General features: G+C 35.8%; 1 protein-coding gene across 3 annotated transcripts; it reads right to left on the minus strand.

The window, feature by feature from the left end:
* Positions 1-973: 973 nt before the first annotated feature.
* On the minus strand, positions 974-9,418 carry si:ch211-232m10.6 (uncharacterized protein LOC572203 homolog). Of its 3 annotated transcripts, none has more exons than XM_048202117.1 (6): positions 9,148-9,418; positions 7,007-7,207; positions 5,478-5,525; positions 5,235-5,393; positions 5,031-5,142; positions 974-1,814 (listed from the first exon to the last, which is right to left on the minus strand). In XM_048202117.1, the coding sequence occupies exons 1-6, from the start codon at positions 9,341-9,343 to the stop codon at positions 1,415-1,417; spliced, it is 1,116 nt and encodes a 371-aa protein (XP_048058074.1). In that variant the 5' UTR covers positions 9,344-9,418; the 3' UTR covers positions 974-1,414. The 3 variants fall into 3 exon arrangements, with proteins under 3 accessions (XP_048058074.1, XP_048058076.1, XP_048058075.1); XM_048202119.1 differs by lacking the exon at positions 9,148-9,418 and adding an exon at positions 8,423-8,471; XM_048202118.1 differs by lacking the exon at positions 9,148-9,418 and adding an exon at positions 7,527-7,929.
* Positions 9,419-14,761: the final 5,343 nt, after the last annotated feature.

A 14,761-nucleotide genomic window follows, 5' to 3' on the forward strand; every position in this document is an offset into this window, starting at 1 on the left:
TCTGTGTGAACGGCCCCTTACATCACGACTTAACTTTTCCATATATCCATTTTCTTTAGAGTATCCTTGAAAAGGGGGTTTGACTTGTCAAACAGTGGTGGTGGCTTTTTCTGGAACTTCTCCTCAATGTCGTCTGCCATTTTAAACGAAACCTAAAATTATAATGGATTCTGATTGGCTGTCAGTGATTTATCGTTTAACGGCTGGGGAAAAAAATGTTCAGAAAGTGATCCCATTTTCTCTATATCATTATAGCTGTGGTGTGAAATCAATGATTTTTAGAAATATCTTTATTGTTATCTTGAGTTATCGTTCTTGGTGTGAACGGGCCTTATTGTTTCTAGACTAAATGTGGACATGCATTTTACTCATCTCACTTGCACGAAAACATTCAGTATTCCTCAAAAAATTTATAAAATCAGTGAAATGCAATCTCAGAATTTTACACAAACCTGTAATAATTAACTATAGGCCTATTAAACTTACACAGATATACTTTATGTATTTAATCTCACTTTATTAATGTTCTTTGCTGCTGACCTTCAATGATCTAATTCAACCATACTAATAAGCAAAAATGACTATAGATTTAGAAATAGGAGGGTAAAGACTAGAAGGGATACAGCAATGGACACTGGGCATGCACACATTAATATTGGGTCATTTAATTACTGTATTTGCATTATTGTAAGGGTAGGTTTAGGGTTGGGGTAGGTGTAGTCATTAATAAAACACAATCTGATAAGTAGCAAATTAATTTACTATTTTATTGTGAAATTTTGCCTCACTTCTGACCATTGGTGTATCCCTTCTGAACTTCCTTCTCCTGAATCCTATTCTTCTTTAATCCAGAATGGCAACGCATTTTTTTTCATAAAAAGAAACTAAGTAATATTAATTAGTTACTTTTTTTTACAAAGTAACGCAATATTGTAATGCATTATTTTTAAAAGTAACTTTCCCCAACACAAACTAATGAAGAAAGATGCTTTACTAATGTTTTACAAAGAGTAAAAGAAACATAATGAGCTACATTTTGCAATTGACACACAGGGTCCCACTCTTATGTGCAACTGTATGACATTTAATGCTTAAATTACAGTCCAAAATTACTCAGTGCATCAGAATAAATGCCAAGAGCATCTAACAGGGAAAGAACCTCCACGTGTGTTTATTCAAAATATGCTGATTTGAATACAGGAATATTTAAATAGCTGCAAAGCATGTAAACGTATTTTTCAGAATAAAGGCTTAATCAAAGTATGGATCTTCATTAGAAAATTATATGCATGTAAACTTGATCACCGATGCTGCTAATGATGAAGGACTTCCTGCGGTTTATTTGGGCGTTCTTCTGTGCAAATGTCCTTTTCATCAGATCCAGACCTTATTATCGCGTGCCGTCCACGTCTCCTCAGCACATTTCATCATTCCCTTCCCTCTCTAATACATCTTCCATCTCATCCATTTCTCTCTCGCAGTCCTCGCATCCCTCTCTCCTGCACCCCCCCACTAGTACCAGTCCATGAGGACTTTTCACCCCCACCATACCCCCACAAGACCCTTCCTCCCTGGGGGTCCACACAGTGTCAATAAATGCACCCTTCTGGCATTGCTGAACAAGTCGGCTGACAGAGTAGAGGCTCCCACCACCGGTCGTGATGACCTCATCATAAGGCGGCGCGTGGCTGGCGGCACGGGACTCCTCCAGACGGATCCGGGCACGGTGCTTATTCTCAATCAGAGTTTTGGTGTAAGAGTTCAGGGTGAATACAGCTGCTGCCATGCAACAGCTGAAGGAGATCCACGCCATGCTGTGAAGGAGCACAAGTGGAAACTTAAGTGACAAAATATAATTTTTTTAAATGATGATTTGTAATTTAATGCTGTTCCATATATACATATTCCATATTATATATATATATATATATATATATATATATATATATATATATACTAGGGGTGTAACGATACGCTCAGGTCACGATACGATACGTATCTCGATACGGAGTTCACGATACGATACGTATCACGATATTTTGAACAAAATGAAACTGAAATTCAAACAAGATTTATTAAAAAAACTAATAATTAATTAACAACAAATAATTTTCCTTGTTGTACATACAAGATCACATTTCAATAAAATAAATAAATATAAAATTTTAATAAAAACCTTCTGTATTCAAATTAACAGTTGAATAGGGCTGTCTGTCACTGAAAAAAAATGTTAAATTTAACATGAACTTAGAATTATGAATAGGGGCCGTTCACATATCGCGTCTAAAAGCGCGTGGAAGGCGCGGCTGCACCGCTTCTCCTTCTTTCCAAAGCGCTTGCGCTCCTGTGGCGTCGGTCGTTGCTATGCAACCATGAACTGAGCTCTCCAAGAGGATCAGGATGTTTCTGCAAAGGATAAATGATTTCTAGCCCTTGCATTAGTTTTACTACGAGATATATTGATGGAGATAAGATATAAAAACCACCATGTACAGCTATGATCAGCTGTTCGGCTGAGCTTTTGATGTTTTGTTACGGAAAGGCCATAGCTGATCGGTTGATTCTTGTCACACGACCTGCGGTGCGCTTGCGGCATTCTGAGAAGTTGGGAATTGCATGCGCGTCGCGACCGCGTTGATCCAATTATGAGCGCGCCTGCCGCGCAGCTACATTTGAAAATAATAACTGACTTGCACGCGGAAAAGACGCAATATGTGAACGGGCCCACAGAACTTCTTAAAGCAAAGCATCGCAAGCGTCTTTTGCTTTTCTGTGAGCACAGCTGTTGCTGTGCACTGCGGTGAAAGAAAGCCACGACTTTTCTCACGCGACCATGCAAGAGACTGACATGAGAAACGTTTAAACCTTGCAAGATTCAATGTGTGCCCGAAACACTTACTGAACTAGAAAGCTCATTAAGACACACCATCTACGATAAATCGTTACACCCCTAATACTTATAGTAATTTAAAAATGTGGTAGCATTGGATCTGGACAGGAAGGATAACTCTGGGAGTTGGAAGGGGTGTGTCGCGATTCTGCCTTCTCACATCGCGATACAGGTTCGTGGACCTGCATATCGCGATTTCGGTTTCATATCGCATATCGTTACAGCCCTAATATATACACAGTCCAAAGGTTTGGAACCACTAAGATTTTTAATGTTTTTAAAAGAAGTTTCGTCTGCTCACCAAGGCTACATTTATTTAATTAAAAAAAAGTAACAACAGTAATATTGTGAAATATTATTACAATTTAAAATAACTGTTTTCTATTTGAATATATTTCACAAAGTAATTTATTCCTGTGATGGCAAAGCTGAATTTTCAATATCATTACTCCAGTCTTCAGTGTCACATGATCCTTCAGAAATCATTCTAATATGCTGATCTGCTGCTCAAGAAACATTTAATGTGTACAATTGTACAAAATATTTGTGTACAATATTTTTTTTCAGGATTATTTGATGAATAGAAAGTTCAAAAGAACAGTGTTTATCTGAAATCTAATCTTTTGTAACATTATAAATGTCTTTACTGCCACTTTTGATTGATTTAATGAATAAAAGTATTCATTTCTTTAATTTCTTTTCAAAAAAATAAAAATAAAAATTCTTACTGACCCCAAACTTTTGAACGGTAGTGTATAATGCTACAGAAGCTTTGTATTTCAGATAAATGCTGTTCTTTTGAACTTTCTATTTATCAAGGAATCCTGAAAAAAAAAGTACACAACTGTTTTCAACATTGAAAATAATCATAAATGTTTCTTGAGCAGCAAATCAGCATATTAGAATGATTTCTGAAGGATCATGTGACACTGAAGACTGGAGTAACGATGCTGAAAATTCAGCTTTGCATCACAGGAATAAATTACTTTGTCAAATATATTTAAATATTACACAGTTATTTTAAATTGTAATAATATTTCACAATATTACTGTTTTTTACTGTATTTTTAATTAAATAAATGTAGCCTTGGTGAGCAGACGAAACTTCTTTTAAAAACATTAAAAATCGTAGTGGTTCCAAACTTTTGGACTGTACTGTATGTGTATATATATATATATATATATATTTTTTTTTTTTTTTTTTTTTGAAAGAGATATCTTATGCTCACCAAGGATGCATTTATGTGATCAAAAATACAGTAAAAAAAACGTGAAATATTATTACAATTGAAAATAACTGTATTATTTGAATATAATTTTAAATGCAATTTATTCCTAAATTTTCAGCATCATTACTCCAGTCTTCAGTGTCACATGATCCTTCAGAAATCATTCTAATATGCTGATTTGCTGCTCATGAAAACATTTCTTATTATTATCAATGTTGGAAACAGCTTGATATTTTTGTGGTTACATTTTTTTTTCAAGATTTTTTAATTAGAAAGTTCAAACAGAACAGCATTTATTAGAAATATAAGAAACAAGATCTTGACCAAAAATGTATGCATCTTGATGGGAATAACATCACAACATTTATCTACAAAAAGAGGTGCATCAATTTTTGGTCAAGATCTTGTATTGACAATGCAAGAGTCGAGCACTCTGTAAAGTCTCCTCCAGCACATCCCAAAGACTTTCAATGAAATTTAGGTCAGGGCTCAGAGGTTCCAATTCATAGGATTCTTCATGCTCTCTCCCAAATATTTTTTCACAATTTGAGCCTGATGAATCATCCTGGAATATGGCCATGATTTGTCTTCCTACATGGTTGCTTAAGAAATTAAAAGCTGCACACTCCATCTTTTAGGTTTAAAAGAACCATTACCAAATATATAACATGCTAGAAACATAATAATCACTGTAGAAATGATCCATCCATAGACTCTTAAGTATTTGCCTATTAAAATCCAAACAGAGCCTTTTTTTTTTTTTTTTGGACGGACAGTGTATATAAATTATTAAAGTTATGAAATTGTATATTGCAGGTATTTGATAGAAAAAAAGAAAAGCACATTTAGAGAAGGGGAGAGTAGAATAAAAGTAGAATAAAAAGATGCACATGAGAAAGATGGAGACTTACGCAAATGACCAGCCGTAGTCCCAGGTCTGTGGTCTCCAGTCTTTGGGCCCGATGCTGACAGTCATCTGGAATACTGTTGTATACATCATATGTGCCACCATTCCCATCAAACCTAAAATGTAGAAAAGATATTGTTCTCCCTGTTTGTCTCTGCTGCATACTGATTAGGAACCATATTTTTTCCCAAAGCTCTCAGAAACTCACCAGACAGCACAGTGCAGATGGCAGCAAAAGCATTGATCTTGAGCGCATACATTTCCTTATTCAGACACAGGAGCAGCAATTCCACCCACATCAGAAGGAAGCCCATCGCCAGGAGGCTGATGTATGCGAACTCTGATATGACTGAGAGCCACAGAACTCCTACAGGACATAAAACAGAAACAGAAATTAGCTATTTTATGTAAATTTTAGTTTTTCTACATGTATACCTCATAAACATCTCACCTTGTGTTTCTCCAGGGGTCAGTTCAATGAAGCTCCGACATTTCTCACCTGTGAAGAATAAGCACAGACTTTTTCTTGGTGATCCATCCATCCATCCATCCATCCATCCATCCATCTATCTATCTATCTATCTATCTATCTATCTATCTATCTATCTATCTATCTATCTATCTATCTATCTATCTATCTATCTATCTATCTATCTATCTATCTATCTATCTATCTATCTATCTATCTATCTATCTATCTATCTATCTATCACATTTAAAACAGTGATGCATATTATGTAACTTAAGAAACTTGAGTTGTGTAAGACTGTCCTGTTGTAGCAGATGTTGAGAACTTGGGTGACCCCCATGGCGGATAAATGAGAGCAAAGAAAGGCCACAACAGGAAACAGATGTTCAAAGGGACTAAATCAGGACAGTTATTCTATGTGTTAATTGTTTTTTACTCATTTGGACTCAAAGTGGACTCCATTAATTGGAATTTTATATGAAGAACATTAAAGGTGCCATCGAATTGAAAATTGAATTTACCTCGGCATAGTTAAATAACAAGAGTTTGTTACATGGAAATGACATACAGTGAGTCTCAAACTCCATTGTTTCCTCCTTCTTATGTAAATCTCATTTGTTTAAAAGACCTTCGAAGAACAGGCGAATCTCAACATAACACAGACTGTTACGTAACAGTCGGGGTTTACGCCCCCAATATTTGCCTATACCAGCCCATGTTCAAGCCATTACACAAGGGCAGCCAGTATTAATGTCTGGAACTGTGCACAGCTGAATCATCAGACTAGGTAAGCAAGCAAGGACAATAGCGAAAAATGGCAGATGGAGCGATAATAACTGACATGATCCATGATTACATGATATTTTTAGTGATGTTTGTAAATTGTCTTTCTAAATGTTTTGTTAGCATGTTGCTAATGTACTGTTAAATGTGGTTAAAGTTACCATTGTTTCTTACTGTATTCACGGAGACAAGAGAGTAAGAATAATTACAAAATTATTTTAATTTTTAAACACTTGCAGTCTGTATAATGCATAAACACAACTTCATTCTTTAGAAATCTCTCAACAGTGTAGCATTAGCCGTTAGCCACGGAGCACTATCAAACTCATTCAGAATCAAATGTAAACATCCAAATAAATACTATACTTACGCGATTAGAGATGCTGCATGACGAACTCTTTGTAAAGATCCATTTTGAGGGTTATATTAGCTGTGTGAGCTTTGTTTATGCAATGATATGAGTTTATGTGTCGAGAGCTCGGGAGGGGGCGGAGAGCGCGAGCAATTAAAGGGGCCGCAGCCTGAATCGGCGCATTTCTAATTATGCCTCAAAATAGGCAGTTAAAAAAAATTAATAAAAAAAAGATCTATGGGGTATTTTGAGCTGCAACTTCACAGACACATTCAGGGGACACCTTAGACTTATATTACATCTTGTAAAAAAACGTTCGATGGCACCTTTAAAAGACCCCAGTCCAAAAGAGTAGTGCAAAAGCATTAGCCCTCACCATCACCGTCATTGTGTTTCTCACAAGACAACCAGAAGCCAGTGTGAAAGTAACGCTGCATGTATTTGTCTTCTCCCGTCTCCCAGATGTAGTGGACTGCATTTGCCAGCTTTTTGGCTCTCATTCGGTCCAGTTCCTCCTTCTGATTTGGGGACATTGTCGCATTGGAATCTGGTTTCTTAGGATCTGCTGTTGGGACCTCTGTGGATATAGAGAATGAAAAAAACATTGATGAATAAAAAGAGACTGACTGCTTCAAATCTATTCTATGCAATTATACACACACCATAATTTTTGCTATTGACTAGAAGTGTGCAATGACACTGACGGCCATGTTGATTTCTTTTATAATCATGTAAATAATTCAGTGTTCACCTAATCTGAAAGAAAACCTTTCATTTTGAATCCCCCATAACATTTAGATGTAGTTATAAATCTCCCTAAGTGTAAAAGGGGTTAAAATGATCTATTAGATTTGTAGAGATTTGACCTGAAAGATTACACTACAGCAAATACTGACCTGTAAATCTCTGATCTTTACAGTTTGAAAGTGCAGTAGGTTATTTTTCAGGAGATTATGGCGATTTGTACTGTGGTAGTGTTATAAAAGAACACATCTGGTATGTAAACACAAGAGATTGCACTCTTTACGCTTCTTAGCAATGTTAGCCAATGCAATGACTAGGACTGTGAGCTTATTCGCAACCTGTTTCATTAAACAAATACTGTCATTTGGTTCCATTACAGGTTCTCGCAAGTGCATTCCACCAATGCGGATACAATATCATACTAAAATACCAATTCAACACCGTAAATGAATCTACATTTCTTTTGAATTAATCAGTTTTCAATGAATCTATGGTTCTACGGTAGCGAATCAGCTCCTTTGAGCGCAACCAAGTGTAGTCCAATTCTTGAATGAGCCGATTCTTTTTAGTGAATCAAACCATACAGCGAGAACAGATAGATCTGATTCCAGAACGAATGGCTCTTATGAGTTGTTTTTATTGAATCAAACACATATAGCGCAGCCAGTGTAGTCTGATTCCTGAACAAAAGGCTGTGACGGGTCCATTTTTGTGTGTGTGAATCTAAACTAAACGTAGATGAGTGTTGTTGACTGGTTTGTCAGATAAAGATGCACATCATGTTTTTCTTTTGTCAGAAGTATGAATAATTTGAGTTTGTTGAGTATAAGTAAAGGACAGGTACATGTGTTTAACTTTACAATGATCTACAAAAATCTTTACAATGATTTCTCATGATTTTATTAATTACAATTAAATTCAAAGTGTTAAGAAATGTGCAACGAATCAGGTTGCAACTATTGGTACCACTTTGATTACTTAAAAATGTAATGCAATAGTTAAAGGGTTAGTTCACCCAAAAATGAAAATTCTGTCATTTATTACTTACCCTCATGCCGTTCCACACCCGTAAGACCTTCGTTAATTTTTTCGGAACACAAATTAAGATATTTTAGTTGAAATCCGATAGCTTCGTGAGGCTTCCATAGGGAGCAATGGACACTTCCTCTCTCAAGATCCATAAAGGTACTTTAAGGTACATATTTAAATCGGTTCATGGGAGTACAGTGGTTCAATATTAATATTATAAAGCTACGAGAATATTTTTAGAGCGCCAAAAAAACTAAATAACGACTTATTTAGTGATGGCCGATTTCAAAACAATGCTTCAGGAAGCATCGGAGCACAGATGAATCAGTGTGTCGAATCTGCTGTTCGGAGCGCCAAAGTCACGTGATTTCAGCCGTTGGCAGTTTGACACGCGATCTGAATCATGATTCGACACACTGATTCATTTATGCTCCGATGCTTCATGAAGCAGTGTTTTGAAATCGGCCATCACTAAATAAGTCGTTATTTTTTTTTTTTTTTTGGCGCTCCAAAAATATTCTCGTCGCTCTATAATATTAATATTGAACCACTGTACTCACATGAACCGATTTAAATATGTTTTTAGTACCTTTATGGATCTTGTTCGGAAGATTAACGAAGGTCTTATGGGTGTGGAACGGCATGAGGGTAAGTAATAAATGACAGAATTTTAATTTTTGGGTGAACTAACCCTTTAAAGTAGAAGTTGGGTTAAAATTGTTTTCCAGTGTAGCGCATCCTTACCAATTGTGTAAGGCTGACTGTTGTTCTGTCCACAGTTCTTCATTTTGACAGGCGACAGACAGAGAGGTTTGACCACTTTATGCGTGCCCTCGCACCAATATGAGGTGCAGAAGGCCAGCACAGACAGCGCTAGGGCCAGAGAGGTCAGCGTGAGAGACAGCAAGGACCGATTCCTGCGAGACATATGCTCCAACATGGTGGAATGATACAGATGGGACCTGATACAGCAGATAACAAAGACAACATTCAGGCACCAAGAAAGCAGATTTGTGTGCGTATCCACCTACAGATTAAATCAGAGTTGAGGCGATGGAAAGGAAAGAGCGATCGAAATGTGGGCAGTTGTGTATGGGAAAGTACGATTACTAAACTTAGAAGAAATGATTGAAGCAGCAGGCCAATGTCAAAAGTCAGAGAGGAGGAGTTTACATACGGATAGAAACTGAAGATGCAGAATTAAAGGTCAGTGGAAGTGAGATGATGAGCAGAGGATTTACAGACAGAAAAGAAAAGGAAATTAGACACATGTGAGGAAGTGAAAACACACTTGCCGATGGCTTCCTTAGGTTTCCATATAAAAGTGTAGTTTGTTCACAGCTGGTGAAATGCAGAAATGGCTCAGAAAGTGTTAAACAGGTTCCCTTCGTTCATCTACGACCAACAAATATAGCCAATATGTCCTCAAAGCACCCAAAGGAGATGAAGCAGACAATGAAAAATCTTCCTGCTGAATATTCAGAGATGGTTTTTTAGCTCAGCACAGAGATGAAATTGGTCTTGCAGTCAATCAAAAATGACCTTGTTCTTCTCTTTGTTTTTTCCCATCTCTCTCACCTGGCCTCTTTCTTGGAGAGATTACAATTTTCTGAGAATTTCTTACTTATTCCACATCTTAATCACCATCGTCCATTTCTTTGTAATCCTTCATGATCTCGGTTAATCTAAAAGGTACATCTGTCTCTCCTGGTCCACCCAGAGCCTCCTAAGACACCTACATCTACAGACCAGAGAGATTAAGTATAATGAAGTCTTCAGCAGTCTTTGTGTATCTATATTTAATCATTTTCATTTAAAATATTAAATATCCATTTATTATTCACAATATTTTATCATTGTAAATAATTGTATATATTATAAAATGTTTAGTCAGTGAATTCCAAATATATTTTTGGAACAAAATTTCTTTAAAATAAACATTCAACACAGACATATTTAAATACTTATGATCACATGAGGAATGAATAGTATTACATCACCATAATCATGATATATTTGCAGGGATATATGTAGTGCACCTGGTAATATTAAACAATTCCATGCCAATTTTTTAAATAAATTTTAAATAAATATTTTTTTTCACTTTTTTTTTTTTTTTAAATGAAAGGCAAAATGCACGCACATAAAAAAAAGTTCAGATTGGTATTTCAGTATATTTCATAAACACAAAAATGTTGATCACAAGTGCTGAAAAAAAGAAATAAAACCCACCTCCTCTGCCACTGTGCATCTGTCTCTGCAGTTTCACTTTTATTATCTCACTGTCTCTGTCTTTTCTTTTATTCATTCTCAACATCGAGTGAATGTTTATGACAAACCCACCCAGATTTCCCTTAATCCGCCCAAGTCCATCTGTTCCTTCGATTCTGCCTCTTTCTATTTCTCCATTTAAATCTCTCTCTCTCTCTCTTCGCCTACAAGCATGTTACATTCATCTCCTCCATGTAAGGATGTTGATTTAAACGGTTCTCTATAGATGTTCACATAAGCACATGCATTTGTATGTGTTTATTCTATAATCTAGGGAGCTTTTCAGACTACATTGTATTGTCCTGGACTGCGTCCAAAACCAAGCCATTTAACTACAGCAGTGCCAGAAAATTCTTTATTTTTCTTTTTTTCATCAGAAATGCAGTAGCCTAAAGATTAAAGTGTTAGTTCACCCAAAAATTAAATTTCTGTCATTAATTACTCACCGTCATGCCGTTCCAAACCCGCGAAACCTTCTTTATTAAGATATTTTTGATGAAATCGGAGAGGATTTTTTATCACCCATAGAAAGCAATGAAAATTACCACATTTAAGGTCCAGAGAAGTAGTAAAGACATCGTTAAAATAGACAATGTGACTACAGTGGTTCAAACTTAATGTTATGATAGAGTCGGCATTCTGACGTAGAACACGGAAGCTCTACGCTGCATTTACTGCATCAACTGCGTAGGAGACTGACAGGGAAGAGAAAACATTTTGTTGAATAAAGTCGTTATTTTTGTTTAGTTTTTGCGCACAAAAAAATATTCTTGTTGCTTCATAACATTAAGTTTGAACCACTGTAGTCACACTGACTATTTTAACGATGTCTTTTCTTGGGACCTTGAATGTGGTCATTTCATTGCTTTCTATGGGAGATAAAAAAACCTCTCGGATTTCTTCAAAAATATCTTAATTTGTGTTCCGAAGATGAACGAAATTTTATTTTTGGGTCAACTCTTTAAGAATATGGTTGCAGGTTCAGTACCAAATGACATCACAATAATGCGGTGGGCCTGCAATTATTGTGCTGGAAATTGTTTTGAATAAAAAGCAACTGCTTAGAAAAAAACTGCCAACTGCTTTTTTCTGAAACCTTTTCTCCTCTACATAAATACTGAGATGGTGACACTGGACATCCCACTAAAGTCATGATCCCCCTGGTGGTTAAAACACAGTAGTGCAATAGTAAGACTCAGATGTGCTCTTTCTCAAGGTTTTCAAAATTATTTCCAACAGCATGCTGCCAATAAGGTTTAACAATAAGCTAAATTCAAGCTATTCAACTTAATCTGTTTTGTAAGCTAATACAGTGTTTCATAATTTTGAAACTTTGGCAGTCAATCAAGAATGACCATATTCTTCTCTTTATTTTTGCACATTGGATGAAAACGTCTGACAAAATATTGTATCGAATCTGAAACATTCCTTAACATAAATAATAAAGTCACTAGAATGAAAGATATACTTTTCAATGATCTTGTCACTTTATTCTTAAATTGTGCACTTTCACAGGTAACACCACAGGTTTACCATAGCTGGTTGAATAAATAAATAAATATATTTGTAATACAAAATAAAACTGTAACTGAACCTATAATTATAGCCAATATTGAAAAGTATGCTTTCTCCATACATTTTTGAATTTCATCGAATTATAATGATTTTGATCTTCCAACAAGTTTTTCCTTTAGATAAATGACAGAATAAATATCAGGATCACAAGAAAAGTCAGAATATAATTAGAATAAATAAATAAATAAATACACTAATAAAAATAAATATCAATTTTGCAACAGAAAGCAAACTGTGATAAAGATGCATCTCAATAAATAAAGAACATAAATCTTCTTTATATCTTTCTCTTCCTCTATTCTCTCAGTCCTCTCATATTGTTAACTTACTTCAATAAACAATAATTCCCAACAAACTTTGTGCATGATCAACACTTGCAGCGTTTTTCCTTCAGCAGATTTGTTTCGACCAAAAACAAATAATTTTCAAACCAAATGACATACTCAAACATACTCAAAAAAAAAAAAAAAAAAAAAAAAGTGATCTGGTCAAGTATTAGGACCCTCAAAGTTATATACACCCCATACCTCTTTGCATGACATAACCAGCTAAAGCATAAAAATGTTTATGACTGGAATGTCTCTCATAATAATCACTACAAGTCACATCTGGATATTCCAATACGCATCTTGTGCGTTATACAGAATGCTGCTTACGGAACTAAACTAGCAAATAAAAAACAAATATATTCAATGCTGGTTACAAAAAAATAAATGTCAAAGCGTATCTACTTTGTGGCTTCCTTAGTCATTCAGGTAGGTTTGGGAATAACCACTGATTTTTTATTATTTTTATTTTTTTTACTCCTCAAAGCAAGCTGGATGTTTATCCAGCTATGTTTGGGGTCAGTAAGATTTTTTAATGTTTTTGAAAGAAGTCTTTTAGGCTCATCAAGGCTGAAACATACATCAAAAACAATCATGTGAAATATTATTACAATTTAAAATAACTGTTTCTATTCTAATATATTTTAAAAAATATTATTCCTGTGACAGCAAAGCATTATTACTCCAGTCTTCAGTGTCACATGATCCTTCAGCAATCATTCTTATATGCTGATTTTGTGCTCAAGAAAACAGTATTGCTGCTTAATATTTTTTGTGTGTGTGTGTGTGTGGAAACAGTGATACATTTTTCAGGATACTTTAATGAATACGTTCACACTGTCAGTTTTTGGGATTGACAACCGCATTTACTTACATGTGCGAGTCTCGAAATGTCCCGTTCACACAGCAACTTACAGTAGCATCTCGAATACTGTCTGTATGAACGTGCAACGAGAGTCAAGACCGTACTCTCTTACTAGTAACCATAGCGACACTGACCAAAGTAATATCAAGGATGGCGACGTCCATAAAACTGAAAAGTCTTATCATTTTTGACAGGACAGAGTCCAACTGAGCCACGAGTTCATCCATTAAATCTTCATTAACCGTCAGCAGCTTCAATATAAACATGCGCTAGCTGGACACATTTAACCGTTGCACTCACGTCTTGCACATGACATTTGAGTCGTGCACAGAACTCAAAACTGATGGGAGCGGCTCCGGTGGAGAATAGTGACTGGATCTAAGTAAAACGTCCAGATGACACATTGAGAATTTCCGAGAATATGGTTGTGAGTCCTGAAAATTTAAAGGTGCCATCGAACGTTTTTTTTTACAAATGTAATATAAGTCTAAGGTGTCCCCTGAATGTGTCTGTGAAGTTGCAGCTCAAAATACCCCATAGATTTTTTTAAATACATTTTTTTAACTGCCTATTTTGAGGCATAATTAGAAATGCGCCGATTCAGGCTGCGGCCCCTTTAATTGCTCGCGCTCTCTGCCCCCTCCCGAGCTCTCGACTCTATCATTGCATAAACAGTTCACACAGCTAATATAACCCTCAAAATGGATCTTTACAAAGTGTTCGTCATGCAGCATGTCTAATTGCGTAAGTATAGTATTTATTTGGATGTTTACATTTGATTCTGAATGAGTTTGATAGTGCTCCGTGGCTAACGGCTAATGCTACACTGTTGGAGAGATTTATAAAGAATGAAGTTGTGTTTATGAATTATACAGACTGCAAGTGTTTAAAAATGAAAATAGCGACGGCTCTCTTGTCTCCGTGAATACAGTAAGACATGATGGTAACTTTAACCACATTTAACAGTACATTAGCAACATGCTAACGAAACATTTAGAAAGACAATTTACAAATATCACTAAAAATATCATGTTATCATGGATCATGTCAGTTATTATCGCTCCATCTGCCATTTTTCGCTGTTGTCCTTGCTTGCTTACCTAGTCTGATGATTCAGCTGTGCACAGATCCAGACGTTAATACTGGCTGCTCTTGTGTAATGCCTCGATCATGGGCTGGCATATGCAAATATTGGGGGCGTACATATTAATGAGCCCGACTGTTACGTAACAGTCGGTGTTATGTTGAGATTCGCCTGTTCTTCGGAGGTCTTTTAAACAAATGAGATTTATATAAGAAGGAGGAAACAATGGAGTTTGAG

Source organism: Megalobrama amblycephala, linkage group LG9 (assembly GCF_018812025.1).
Source record: "Megalobrama amblycephala isolate DHTTF-2021 linkage group LG9, ASM1881202v1, whole genome shotgun sequence".
NCBI classification, from domain to species: domain Eukaryota; kingdom Metazoa; phylum Chordata; class Actinopteri; order Cypriniformes; family Xenocyprididae; genus Megalobrama; species Megalobrama amblycephala.